The sequence below is a fragment of the Coloeus monedula genome (assembly GCF_965178545.1).
Source record: "Coloeus monedula genome assembly, chromosome: 2".
NCBI lineage: Eukaryota > Metazoa > Chordata > Aves > Passeriformes > Corvidae > Coloeus > Coloeus monedula.
In genome coordinates this window covers 103,503,455-103,517,341 of record NC_138782.1, presented here as the reverse complement: position 1 = coordinate 103,517,341, position 13,887 = coordinate 103,503,455, and the positions used below count along the sequence as shown (strand labels likewise).

At 43.6% G+C, this 13,887-nt stretch overlaps 1 protein-coding gene across 1 annotated transcript; it reads left to right on the top strand.

Annotated features, from left to right (window-relative positions):
- Positions 1-3,900: 3,900 nt before the first annotated feature.
- On the top strand, positions 3,901-9,952 carry CMPK2 (cytidine/uridine monophosphate kinase 2). The gene is made up of 5 exons (XM_082277295.1): positions 3,901-4,035; positions 4,382-4,496; positions 5,307-5,508; positions 6,694-6,927; positions 9,818-9,952. Exons 1-5 carry the CDS (start codon positions 3,940-3,942, stop codon positions 9,936-9,938), a joined length of 768 nt encoding a protein of 255 aa, XP_082133421.1. The 5' UTR covers positions 3,901-3,939; the 3' UTR covers positions 9,939-9,952.
- Positions 9,953-13,887: the final 3,935 nt, after the last annotated feature.

Genomic DNA, 13,887 nt, shown 5'->3' with positions numbered 1-13,887 from the left:
ATTGTGAAATGATAGAATACCAGGTTGGGAGGGACTGAAAGGATCTGATGATCCTTTCTTGACAAAAGTATGTTGCAAGAAGGATCCTTCTGTGTCCTTTCCACAGCCTTCCCCAAACATCTGGCAGTGGCCACTGTCATGGGCAGAAGAGGAATTCTCCTGGCCTGACACTATGCTGACATCGGTGTTCTTATGGTCTTATCTCCAAACCTTTTTCTTTACTGGAGGGCCCTTTAGTGATATTCTTGAAAGTTTATTCTGCATTAAAAGAGCAGTTTTATTTGCATGTATTCTATGTACCTATAAATTTTATGCGCCTTCAACTTAAGTTTTTCCTGCCTGTGTATGACACAGCTGTTTACAGGACTGTACACTTAGATATATTTTTAAGTTACAGGCTAATCAATTTTCAGTTGTTTTTTTTTTTTCTCTTTTTCTACCTTGTGTGGATCAGAATTATTTGAATATTCATATGGCCTTTTGTTGTCTCTGTATCTCTTCCCTATAGCTCTGCGTAAACACAGTGGACACTCAAAAATGTGAAAATGCTCCTGAGCAGTGTTTTGTACATAATTAGCATATTTGTTCTTCAATACTGCTTCATATTATACAGAGGACAAAACTATAAAGGTCCTTGTAAAGAGGCTGAAAAATGCTTACTATAAGTTACTTTCAAAACTGGGTCATACTCCCCCACTGATTTTAAATACAACAAAACATCTTGGGCATAAAAGACAACTCTTTTTTCCTATATTTTTACTTGATTCCTGCAAGACAGTACTTTTAAGTAATTAGGCAGGAGAACAGGCATCACATGCCTATTATGAATGATCTCCTAAGCCTATTATAAATGAAGGAATCACCACCAGCTTGGCTCAGGAATGGTTGTAACAAGGTTATATCAAGGAAGTGAGACGGGAATAGGGAAAATGAAAGTAAGTGCTTTCCATTTGTTCAAAGGGTGGAAAGGCTACACTAGCAAAAGCAAACAAACAATAAAAACCAATCAACAACAAAAACCAACGAGAAGAGAAAGAAGCCAAGAGGCCAGTGAGGGAAATGAGGTCAATGAGGGAAATGACCAGCTTTACAAGTGAAATGAAATGAAACTTGGCTTCAAGTCAGCTGGACCTCAAGCAAACAAATGACTAGAAAAGTGGCAGGTAAGTTTCAGTATGGATAAAGGTGAGGCAGTGCAGATGTGAAAGAATCATTGAAACCTCGTGTACCTGATGCTGAGCTCAGCAGTGGCACTTGTGCTGACGACGGAGATCTTAATCACTATTGCTACTCCCCTGAAATCAATGGCTCTGTGGGAGGCAGCAGAGAAAAAAGTCACCTTAAAGCTTAGTATCACTCAGAAACAAGGTAGATTGCATTACTCTGCCAGTCTGTGAAACTTTGGTAAGTGTAACCAAATTCCAACTAGTGGTCCAGTTCAGGTCTCCACATCTTGGCAGGACCTTACGGAGTTAAACTTATCCTTGTTTCTAAATGATCAAGGAGATGGAGCAGCTGCCTTGCAAGGGATGGAGGCTATCATTTCTGGCCTGAAAAGCTGAAGGGGAAATCTGAGTGACATTTAAAAAAATCCTGTAGGTAATAAATAAACTGAATGTTGAACTGTTATTCACCAAAATCAGTAATATTGTTAGAAGGGTCACTTGCTGAAGTAAGTAGGATGTGAGTTTAAAACTTATAAAAGAAAAGTTTTTATGCAACAGTTGCATTTCTGGAATTGGAGACCACGGGGGTTTGTGGAGGTAGATTCCATCACAGAGTCAAAAAGACATTTAGGTAACTCCATAAGCAAGGGTCTACAACAGGTGCTGAAAGGGAAAAATGAAGATGTACTGTGTAACATTCCTAATTTGGTGAATGTGGATGCTGGAGGAGCACAGGGACTAGGAGAAGGGACCACAAATAAGCCAGGCATATGTACAGCATGTCATTCTGACAGACAAAATATTGGCTGAGAAGAGCCCCTACTCTTAATCAGTGCATATTATTATGGTCTTAAAACTATCTATTGGCTTCCTGTATAATGAACTGTGTTTTACCCTGTGTCTTCTGGTATCCATACCCAATGCCATAGCCATATGTTTGAGTGATGTGGAATGGTGCTGGAGTTCTCAGGTATGAAACAGCCTTAAAAAAACCCAAATGAATTTTGATACATGATGCTGAGACTGTATTGAAGAGCTTCCAAGGCTACATTTCCAGTTCCACCCAGCCTTCCACCAGCTTCTTCGGGATGGGCAGTTTCCAACTAGTACAGATGATTTGCAACTGTTACTGCCTATGAGCTGCTCCCTGCTCCCTGCAGTTACACTAAGCAAAAGGTATTTGTGCATGTCTTTGAAATGACCAGAGGAAGACAAGTTTCCAAGGAATTTCTTGTAGAGTATAATCGCTTGTAGAGTATATTTGTTCAGAAAATGCATCAGAAGTTTAACTTTAGATATCTCTAAGTGGCAGTTTTTCAACTATTGAAAAAGAGGAAAAGTTTTCTACAGAGATGCAGGTTGTCCAGCATTTTAAGCTACATCTTCTGAAAACTCAAAAACTACATTTTGGGCAGCATTACTCATAACAGCTGTCATGAGACTCAGTGCTATTGCTGTTTTCAGTGCTTCTGGTTCCTGCCTCTGAGCTGATGAAAGCTGAAATTGGCCACTGCAAAGTTATGAAAACAAGCTTGTTAATGTCCGGTTTGCTCCCAAAATTATTTGTGTCTGTTGGTCTTGTTATCAAGGCACTGAGTGGCCAAATAATGGGGTCAAGTTACTGATATGCCTGACAGCCCAGTGGTGCTTGGGCACTGCTACTCAACAAAACACTTTAGTTTATTTACAGCTTATTTGCAATTTTGGGCCAGTCTCAAGCAGCGGAGCATATTTGCACTTCTGGGGGTTTTTGTGTTTCTCTTTTTTTCTTTTTCTTTATCTTTTTTCTTTTTTTTAGAAGATAACCAGGATTCAGCCACGAGAGCCCGTGGGAATATGACCCTTTCTTGCTGGCCGGCGGGACCTTACATCCCATGATTGCTGGCGCCCATCCGCGCACAGAGCCATTCCCCGCGGGACCGAGCCCGTTCATCCCGGTGCCACTGACGCAGGGCGGGGAAGGCAGAAGGGCGTTCCGAGGAGCTGCCCCTTGCTCCGGGCTGGACCCCGGAGACCGGCGCTTTCCCGGACGGCCGGGCCAGTTTCGTTTCCGGCTGGCTCCTCCTCCGCCTCCGCCCGCCTCTCTGCGCCCTGCTCCCTGCTCCCGGCTCCCTGCCCCGGGCTCTCGGCTCCCGGCTCCCGGTTCCCTGCTCCCGGCTCCCGGCTGCCGGCTCTCTGCTCCCTGCTCCCGGCTCCCTGCTCCCTGCCCCGGGCTCCCGGCTCCCGGCTCTCTGCTCCCTGCTCCCGGCTCCCCGCCCCCGGCTCTCTGCCCCCGGCTCCTGGCTCCCGGCTCCCTGCCCCCGGCTCCCGGCTCCCGGCTCCCGGCTCCCTGCCCCCTGCCCCGGGCTCCTTGCTCCCGGCTCCCTGCCCCCGGCTCCCGGCTCCCCGCTCCCGGCTCCCTGCCCCCGGCTCCCGGCTCCCTGCCCCCGGCTCCCGGCTCTCTGCCCCCGGCTCCCGGCTCTCTGCCCCCGGCTCCCTGCTCCCTGCTCCCGGCTCCCGGCTGCGGGCTCTCTGCTCCCTGCTCCCGGCTCCCGGCTCCCGCCTCCCGGCTCCCTGCTCCCTGCCCCGGGCTCCCGGATCCCGGCTCCCTGCCCCCGGATCCCGGCTCTCTGCCCCCGGCTCCCGGCTCCCTGCTCCCGGCTCCCGGCTCCCGGCTCCCTGCTCCCTGCTCCCTGCCCCGGGCTCCCGGCTCCCGGCTCCCGGCTCTCTGCCCCCGGCTCCCGGCTCTCTGCCCCCGGCTCCCGGCTCCCGGCTCCCGGCTCCGGGCCCGGCGATGCTGCGGCGCTGCGCCCCGGGGTCACCGGGCCCCCGGCCCGTAGTCCGCGCTCTGCCGCCTTCCGCCAGCGCCCTCCGCCAGCGCCTGCGCCAGGTCAGCACCGCGGCCGCGGGGCCGACGTTCGGCTCTTCAGCGCCGTGCGACGGGCGGGTGCCAAGGGGGACGAGGGGTCATCGTTTCAAATAAGGGAGGGCAGATTCTGACCAGATGTAAGGAAGAAGTTTTTAACGGTGAGGGTGGCGAAACACTGGCGCAAGTTGCCCAGAGAGGTGATGGATGTCCCATCTCTTGAAACATTCCAGGTCAGATTGGACAGGGCTCTGAGAGACCTGATCTAGTTTAGGATGTCCCAGTGCACTGCGTGGGGGTTCGACTGGATGGTCTTTAAAGGTCCCTTCCCACCCAGGACATTTTATGATTCCATGATCTCTCCTTGCAGTGTGCGGGACGGATCCCAGAGGCTGAAGCAGTACTCGACCTGCTGGAGAAATGTCCAGAGCACCAAAAAAAAGGAGGTTTTCCCGTCATAGTTTTTGAGGGGTTGGATGCCACAGGTAAGAGCAATGTATGGTTGAAGAACTACAGATGAGAAATTGTTGAAAAGAGCAACTGCTATGGTTTTTGTTCAGGAATAAGGCTTAAAAATAATAATAAAAAAACCCAGCCTGGATTCCTGTGACAGAAAAGGAGTTAGTAATTATAAATGCCAATCTCTCTTCCTTACTTGTAAAAGATTAGTGTATGTTAATTTACATTCAGTGGTTTGATTTCTTACCTATGTAAATGAAAGAATACAGAGTGGAGTACTGAAAGTTAAATTTCTTGTGCAGATGATGAAACATACTTTTACTGGAGAGTTTTCAAATAAATGAACTAAAATAGTGGTAGTCTGGGAAACTGACAGCAGTTTGTCTCAGGGAGAAATATTACTTGCCTCTGAATAGCTTTGCTTTCTGACTTGTCAGTTAAAGAGAATTGAAAATCTCCATAAAAAGAAAGAACTGGATGACCAGCATGACAACATTAACATAAATTGCAACCTAGAAAAATATTATAAATGAATATATAGAGTAATTGCCATGACTATACAGAGAAATTGCTATGCAGTTAATGCATTTAAGGGAGTGAAGGCTAAGAGTTGGTGAAAGGAAGTACTGGAAGGCCCAGAGAGCAGGAAGGGGAGGAATTCCTGCAACCAGACTCAGAATCAGTTTCCGCTGGAAACCTTATGACAAGATACTCAGGTTACATATTCAGATGTCAGAACCTGTGCTCCACATGAACAGACAGGAGCGTTTTTCAGTTTTTAAAACTCAGGTGTATCTGGTAAATAATATAACAAATCTTTCCTTCTGTAAATGTAGGCAAAACCACGGTGACCCAGGCTGTTAAGGACACCCTGAATGGTGTTCTGCTGCGGTCCCCACCAGCCTGCATCAGCCAGTGGAGGATGGTATTTGATGATGAGCCAACACTCGTTAAAAGAGCATTTTATGCTGCGGGCAACTACATTCTGGCTTCAGAGATAGCAAAAGCATCCACTCAGGCACCTGTGATCGTAGACAGGTTTGTGTACTTAAGAAGCCCTCTTATATCAGTGCCATCACACAGTTGTTCAGTGTTACAAGCAGTCAGTGATTGTGTTTCTTCAGGGGTTTTGTTTTGGGTTTTTTTGTAGCTTGTTTTGGGGTTTCTTGGAAGCACTCTGCAGAGAGTCAGATAAGCATTATGTCTTCTAAAGAGTAACACTTATAACATAAAAATAGGGAACTTCAGTCAGTGTAATACTCATAACTAGCTTTAGGACACAAGAAAGTTCTTACATCTTCAGTTAGGAATAGTGGAGGCACAGATTGTGCATCCTGAGCTAAAACTGTTTTGTGACAAACCAGAGGAAACTGTGGGCTGCTGGTCATGGCTGTCTCTAAGACGTGTCTGAGATATGGGTGGATTGGAATGACTGAGTTTTAGGTAGACTCACTCTTTGTGAATGTAAAGCCAGAAATATGCTTCCCACTTTTTTGGGTTTGTTTGCGTTATTTCTGGTTTTCACTAACTGTGTCGGCAGCTTACAATATTACTTTTAATAAAAAGTCTAGATGCACTTTGAACCCTCTGGCTTATTTCAGTAGGTGTACTGTAACCTCCTGCTGCAATACACACACACACACACATACACACACACACACACACACACACACACACACACACAAAGTTGTTTGCATGTGAGTGCTATTTTCAACCATCCTCAAATCCACTGAAATCTATCAAACACAGTGCCTTGTAGTGGTGAGAATGTTAAAGAAAGTGAAATTGGTAGCATTAGTAATGTCTGTGTTCATTCACATGTTTGTGAAGACTGCATGTTCTCTACCAAATCTGTTTCTTGAAGTAGGATAGGAACCACAAAAAAGGGGACTCAGAGTAAAGTATTTTGAGATATAGTGTATCTCTTCTTTGACCTGTCTCAATATATGAGGAGACTTTCTTTTGACAGGAGTATCTGGAACAGTCTTTGCATAATGTTTTAATTAACAATTCACATTAGCTCTGAATAGTGCACCGAGCAATATCATTGTTAAGAAATAATGGATAGCACAGAACTGTTACTTGGTTTTCTCTTCAAAGCCATGGTGTCACCTATCTCATTGTTAATGACTTCTTGTTATAGTGGCAACTGTCTCCTACATTACTGAAGAATTAGTGTCCTCTTTAAAATTTCTCTCCCTCCATTTGGTGTTTTCCTGACAGATATTGGCACAGCACAGCTGCCTATACAATTGCTACTGAAACAAGTGGGGAAGTCCAGGATCTTCCACCAGTTCAAGATGAAGTGTATCAGTGGCCTGAAGATCTGCTTAAACCTGATCTTGTTTTTCTCCTGACTGTTGACCCTGACGAACGAGTCCGGAGACTTCAGCATCGGGGGCTGCAGAAAACAAAGGAGGAAGCTGAGTTGGAAGCTAACAATTTGTTTCGCCAAAGGTACCCTTTAATGGGGAATACGAGGCTGGAGGCAATCTTGGCTCCTGTAGGACCAATAACAAACGTGCCTCTCACATTATTGGGATAAGATTTTCCTTTGTATAAGCTTTTGGTTTGGGTTTTTTTTTTGGAAAGGATTCATGGCTGACAGGGAGAGTAAATTCTGTCACGTCTAATTGAAACTGTTTGAAAGATGCAGATGTAGAATTTAATTGTTCTGTAAAGAAGCTTTGAGTTCAAATACTTCTATTTTGCTTTGCTGCTTTTATTTGAGCACCTTTCTTAGTGAGGTCATGAAGGAGATAGACCTAAAAGTTCCAGGACTGGGAGGCAAGAAGTTGAAGCACACAGCTTCCCCAGGAAATTCTGGAATTGAGCTCCAGATTAAGAGAATAAAATTTAAATGTCCTCTTGTAGATTTCCTTAGTTATGCAAAGTGTCTCAGGTACCAGTATAGTCAATACATTCAGTGGAGCCTTCAAAGTGATTCACCTCACCACTCATTTGGAGCTCAGTGATCTAAACTTCAGTATCTAAAGCCTTTTGATATGAGCGTGACAGATGTGATGCAGAACCTGTGGAGACTTTCTGGGCTAGGAACTGGAAGCTAAATGATAGTCCAGAGCATCTCAAGCAGTACTAGGTGCATTAACTTAAGCAACTGAATGTCACCCTAGGTATCCTACTTTAGAGGGTGCTGAATTGCTGTCTAGGCTCTGCCAGTGTATTGATTAGATCGTCTTTGTTTAAGGTGGAAACTTAAATACCCAGTGTTTGTGTAGATACCTCAGCAGAGACACCTGAATATTGGTTTCCATATCTACAAGCAAGGCTGAAATCTACCTCTAGTGTTTTAAATTTCTGGTGATGATATACCTTAAAAATAGTCACTGGCAACAGCCAACATGGCTTTACAAAGGGGAGATTTTGCTTGACAAATTCAACATTGGTGGATAGGGCAGAGCAACTGACAAAGCCTACCTGGACTTCTGCAAAGTATTTGACAATGTCCCACATGACATCCTCATCTTCAAATTGGAGAGACGTGGATTTGATTGATGGACCATTCAGTGGATGAAGAACTGGCTGGATGGCAGCACACAAAGAGTTGTGGTCAATGGCTTATTGTCCACATGGGAAACAGCGACAAGCGGTGTCCCCTGGGGTCGCTATTGGGACTGATACTATTCAGCATCTTTTTGGTGACATGGACAGTGGAAGCAAGTGCACCCTCAGCAGATTTGCTGACAGCACCAAGCTGTGTGGTGCAGTGGACATGCTGGAGGGAAGGGATGCCATCCAGAGGAACCTGGACAGGTTTGAGAGGTGGACCTGTGCAAACCTCATGAAATTCAACAAAGGGAAGGACAGTGTCCTACATCTGGGTCATGGCAATCCCAAGCACATCTACAGGTTGGACGGAGAAGTGATTGAGAGCACCCTGCAGAGAAAGATTTGGGGGTGCTGGTTGATGCACCATCAAAAGCCAACAGGTTGAAGGAGGGGATTCTCCTCCTGTACATTGCTCCTGTGAGGCCCCACCTGGAGTGGTGAGTCCAGTTTTGGTGTCCCCAACATAGGAAGGACATGGAACTGTTGGAGCAAGTTCAGAGGAGGGTCACAAAGTTGATAAGAGAACTGGAGCACCTCCTTTATGAAGACAGACTGAGAAAGTTGGGACTGTTCAGCCTGGAGAAGAGAAGGTTGAGTGGACACCGCATAGCAATCTTCCAGTATCTGAAGGGGCCTACAGGGAAGCCAGAGAGGGACTCTTCACCTGGAACTGTAGAGATAGAACAAGGAGTAATTGATACAGATGGAAAGAGGGGAAATTTAAGTTAGCTATTAGGAAGAAATTTTTAACTGTGAGGGTTGTGAGATACTGAAACAGGTTGCCCAGAGATGCTGTGGATGTCCCAACTCTAGCAGTGTTCATAGCCAGGTTGCATAAGGCCTTGAGCAACCTGGTCTGGTGGGAGGTGTCCCTGCCCATGGTAGAGGGGTTGGGACTAGATGGTCTTTAGAGTCCATTCCATAGAAACATTCTACGATTCTATGATTCTGTGATTGCCTAATTTTGACAGAAATTCTGTGGACACAGAGCTCATATAGAGGGACCTGCAGAGGGATGAGTTAGCTAGGGGACACACTGACATTTAAGAAGCTTTTATGTTTTAATTCTGTTACTTATTCTTGTCAGAAAGCCCTTAGTTATTTCCACCTGCTAATTATGTCAATCTAAATATGAGAACATCCAAAATCTTCATTGATTTGTCTTGTGACTTCCATCCTGAATGGCATTATGGGAACATAGAAAATAATATTCACATCCTCATTCACACCCTCAAAGGCTAAATGTGAGAGAGTTCTGCATTACGCTTATAGCCTAAGTGAGGAGGTTTTCATCCTGTATTTCATCCTTTTATTTATCCAGTTAGTTGATCAGAGGAAGAGGTTGAATGATATGTCAACTCTGTAATCCAGTGAGTCAAAGCTGAGATCAGTCAATGAGCACACCTACACAATGCAATGCCAAATAGTTCAGAGATACCTTAGCAGAAACTGAAAAAATTAATTCAGGTGCTAGGAGCAGACTGTCCACTCTACTGCTATACCAGACTGTATACAGTGATAAGCCTTTATGCCATGCCATGTTAAAGTGGCTGGAGCTTTGGAAATCAATGTCAAGGAAACTATATGCTTTGAGATTTACATTGTAATAGTTACTAATGGTTTATTGCTCTTTGCAGTAGATGTCATTCTTATCTTCATATTAGATTTTCTATCCTCTGTCTCTGCAGTGCAAGCAATGTCTTCTGAGACTGATGACTAATGCCATTTCATATGCCTGCCTTTTGAAGTTTAATTTCTCTTGTTTTGTTTTAAATAGAGTTGAAGAGTCATACAGAAGGATGGTGAATCCTGCATGCCAAGAGGTTGATGCCAGCCCCTCCAAAGAAGAGGTTCTCAAGACAGTGCTACAGCTAATTAAGAAACACTGTGCTTTCTGAAAGCAACTTTTGTGTAGTAGCACTTAAAAGATACTTTTTATTGCCCCACTGGTTTTGGTACCTGGAAATGCACAGTGATGCATTTTGCCTTACAGAAATACTATTTTATTCTTTCACCAGTAATCTGTGCAGGTTATCTGTTTTGTGGTTGCTACTGTACTTTTCTGTATAAGGCAAAATGCTACTCACATCATTCAGCATTGTTAGTAAAGAAACAAACATACTACTGTCATGTACGAAGTACCTCAGAGTGCTCTCTGACACCAGGACATTTTGAGATGCTATCATGATGCATCTTCATCACCAGGAGAACCTGTTCCTGAATCTATTGTGTACCAAAATTTGCTGGACTGCATCAGGAGCATTAGATGCCCAAGGAGATGCTGAAATATCATCAGCACTAAAACAATAAAATGACATTTCATTGTAATTAAATGTCATAACATTTAGGAACAGAAAATCCAGTGGCCCAGTGCTGTTTTTTTGGAATAGAGGATGAGCAGCTGTTGCTGTGATGGGCATCTTGGAAAAAAACATGTTGTAAATGAGTGCCAGTAAACACCAAGGGCTCTAAGTAATAAAGTCCAAGCCTGTTTATATATGCAACTGAAATATCAATTATTTTCAGAGGGAAACCTGACAATGCCAGCAAATGAGAAACAGAGACCTGAGCGGAACCTGAAATTAAAAACTTAGAAATGATCACTAAAATATTTTTTACAAAAATTTTTCTCTGTCCTATTAATATTTTTAATGTGAACTAGTGTTCTTTTGAGAGAATGAGAAATGAAAAACTGCAGAAATTCTGAGCAATGGCAATGATTGCACCTTTTCACTTTTCTTTCTTGAGTGGGTGTTTGTACAGGTTGGATGTGGAAGCAGGCTACATCAAGACTTCAGGTCTGCAAAGGCTTATTTTTTACATACATTAGTTTCACTATTGTAACTCTTAAGTATAAAGCTAAACTTATGGATAAGCCTTTGTGAGGTCAGAAATTAAGCTGCGGTTTCAGAAAAAAAAAACCAAACTAAAAGGTAAATTTGACTTAAAACACTTATTTACTTTCCTGTTTTAAGCAAGTGCAATTATCAATGAATCTATCTTCTAAATAAAAATATACTCAGTACTGTAATTCCTATATCCCGTCTGTATATACACGGTGATAGAAAGAAAAACTTCTAAAATACATTTTATTCATACACTGTTTAATGGTTTTGAGTATGTTATTAATATATTATATAATTTATACATTCTATAAATTTATAAATCCTAGAAATAGATGCTGTTGTGTTTTGTATATTATTTGTATTTCAGCAGCCTTTGGATTTGCCATACATGCAGACTGAAAATGCACACTTGTAGGTGCTCCAATTATTTTAGAAATTATAAAGCATTCATGTATTCAGTCCTGGATAGAGGAAATTCTCATCCAGAAGACACCACTGCATAGGAATGATCAGGGTGCAAATATGTGACTGTCCTAAACATTGTGTAGGTAAAAGATAACCGGGCCTAAGAAACTCCACTGGCCTTTTCTCCTTACGCAAATGTTGTAATGTATTTGAACCCTGTTAGTGTGCCCCAGCCAAACCATCTTCAGTTATTCTTGTCAGAGCCCTCAGGAATTCATCAAGGTTACTGAAATGCAAACTGCACTAAACTGGGAAAGAAGAAGCTGAGAAGCAGAATACCAAGACAGCAAGAAATAGAGAAGGACTGTGCCACACGGGACTAGAACCAGTGACATTTTCTGAAAAGTGCGTGCAGAGCGCGTGGACAAGGTAGAGGGACCAATCAAGTAGTGTGTGAGCACGTGTACAGTGGTTGCAAAATGCATAAGTAGAGTGCAATGTAAACAATAAATGGCTTTTGTGAAATCATATTGATTCGTTGTTCAGCAGTCCTGAGCCCCGCACGCAAACTTGCACATGAAGCCAGACTTTCTGGGTTTTGATGCTGAGTTCTTACAAGTGTAGCTTTGTATTTGAAATGGTGCTGATAATATATATACCTGCAAAAATTGACATCAGACATTGTTAATTACACACGTGCAGAATATATTCATAGTCTAAGTTTTTCTATAGCCCAAAGCTACTGATGCAGACTAGGAGAACAACAGAGAAAGGTAGACAAAACCAACATTCCCTTTCTCACATCTTTGTTAGAATTAAAGGTCTGCAAGAAGCTGTGTGCCATGTGCAGGATATTAATGTGCGGAATCACTCCCATGCTTCCCATTTCTGTGGCATTTCTGCCAGATTTTTGTCCACAGTGTCTAAAAGGACTGCACTTTTACATTCAGAACAAATCACAGAATCACAGAAAGTCTTAGGTTAGAAGGGACCTTAAGGATCATCTAGTTCCAAACCCCCTGCTGTGGGCTGGGATACCATCCACTAGATCAGGTTTCTCAGGGGCCCATTCAATCTGGACTTGAACACTTCCAGGGATCAGGCACCCACAACTTCTCTAGGCAGCCTGCTCCAGTGCCTCAACACCCTCACAGTAAAGAATTTCTTCCTAATATCTAACCTAAATCTCCCCTTTTTTAGTTTAAAACTATTTCCCCTTGTCCTGTCACTATCTTCCCTCTTCTTTATAAGACTCTTTTAGGTATTGGAAAGCTGCTTTAAGGTCTCCCCAAAGCATTCACTTCTCCAGGCTGAACAGCCCCAACTCTCTCAGCCTGCCTTTGTAGGAGAGGTGCTTCAGCCCTCTGATCACATTTGTGACTTCCTCTGGACCCAGAGAGATGTTCAAATGTTTGTCAAAGGTTTGTCGATGCCTCCTAGTACACAGGCAGGTCTGGGAGAGGAGCAGCAGGAATGCACAAATGGCCATCCCATACCCAGCAAGAGCATCACCTGGGTTAGAAACTCACAGAAACTTTTCCTGGACACTTTGATGGCCACAAGAGGTCAGGATTTTTGTTCAAGTGTTTGAAAGGCTTGTAATCTCCAAGTATTTCCATGCAGATTCAGAAATTTAGGCTGTTCCTTGGCAGGTAAATGTGTTTTTCTTCTGCTTTGGACAGTCTTTGCTGTGTAAGACTGGCAGGTTAAGCCATGGCACAGTGCTGACCCGTGGCCAGCGGCCTCTGCCAAGCAGTCCTGAGTGTGGTCAGCCCAGGGAGCATCCCTGCTTACCTGCAGCCAGCCCATGCTGGATGCCAGGAGTTTGCTGGTACAGACAAGGACTGCTCTCTGTCAGTCACCCTCAGGAAAGGAAACTTGCCAAAGCCTGTTTCTTTTATTACTATCCCAGCAAAATTAGTAATTTGATAATTTATTGATTTACTAGCTTTAGGACATGGTCCTGCAAAGACTCTGATGCTACAGTCCCCAGAGCATCTGGGGCATTAGGCCAGTAAGTTATACAAATAGAAACTGAATCTCAAGCTTTGCAATTATTCTGTTAAAGCCAGTGAATTTAGCCCTTGCTGAACAATAAATGCAATTTGTAAAATTCATCTGTTTCTTGAAGGACAAAGCAATACTTTTGTTGCTGTCAGATTAAGCTTTGTATACTTTTTAGTTTATGAAAAAAATAGTTTTAAATGAGGGAATTTTACAATAAATGCTATTTTTATTATTTTGTTTATGCTATATAATGTATTTTATTTCATAGAACACATCATAGTATTTCAAGCATTTTCTTTCTCCTCTTTAATCTCTTTTGCTTCAATTTTTTTGGTCTAGAGGGGAATAGATGCTAAAATAAAATGGTATTCAGTTGTCTAAACATAGACATCCACAGCAGTTAGTCTCCCTAAGGTATCTGAGATGCTTGCGTGGGGCTGCCAGATATGACACGAGACATTTGGTTGAGCTGTTAATCTGCAGAGTGGCAGCTGGAGGCCTGCAGGGATACCATATGGTGCCTAAAATGGCACCATTCACCCATTTAAGCAGTGAGAGGCTTAGAAAGCAGCAGTGCAGTTCTTTGGGT

Bases quoted from the DNA above. Each gene is read 5' to 3' on its own strand.
- CMPK2 (XM_082277295.1), top strand. From the start codon at position 3,940: ATGCTGCGGCGCTGCGCCCCGGGGTCACCGGGCCCCCGGCCCGTAGTC. The intron at 4,497-5,306 runs GTAAGAGCAATG...CTGTAAATGTAG, and splicing joins TGAGGGGTTGGATGCCACAG to GCAAAACCACGGTGACCCAG. The intron at 5,509-6,693 runs GTTTGTGTACTT...TTTTCCTGACAG, and splicing joins GCACCTGTGATCGTAGACAG to ATATTGGCACAGCACAGCTG.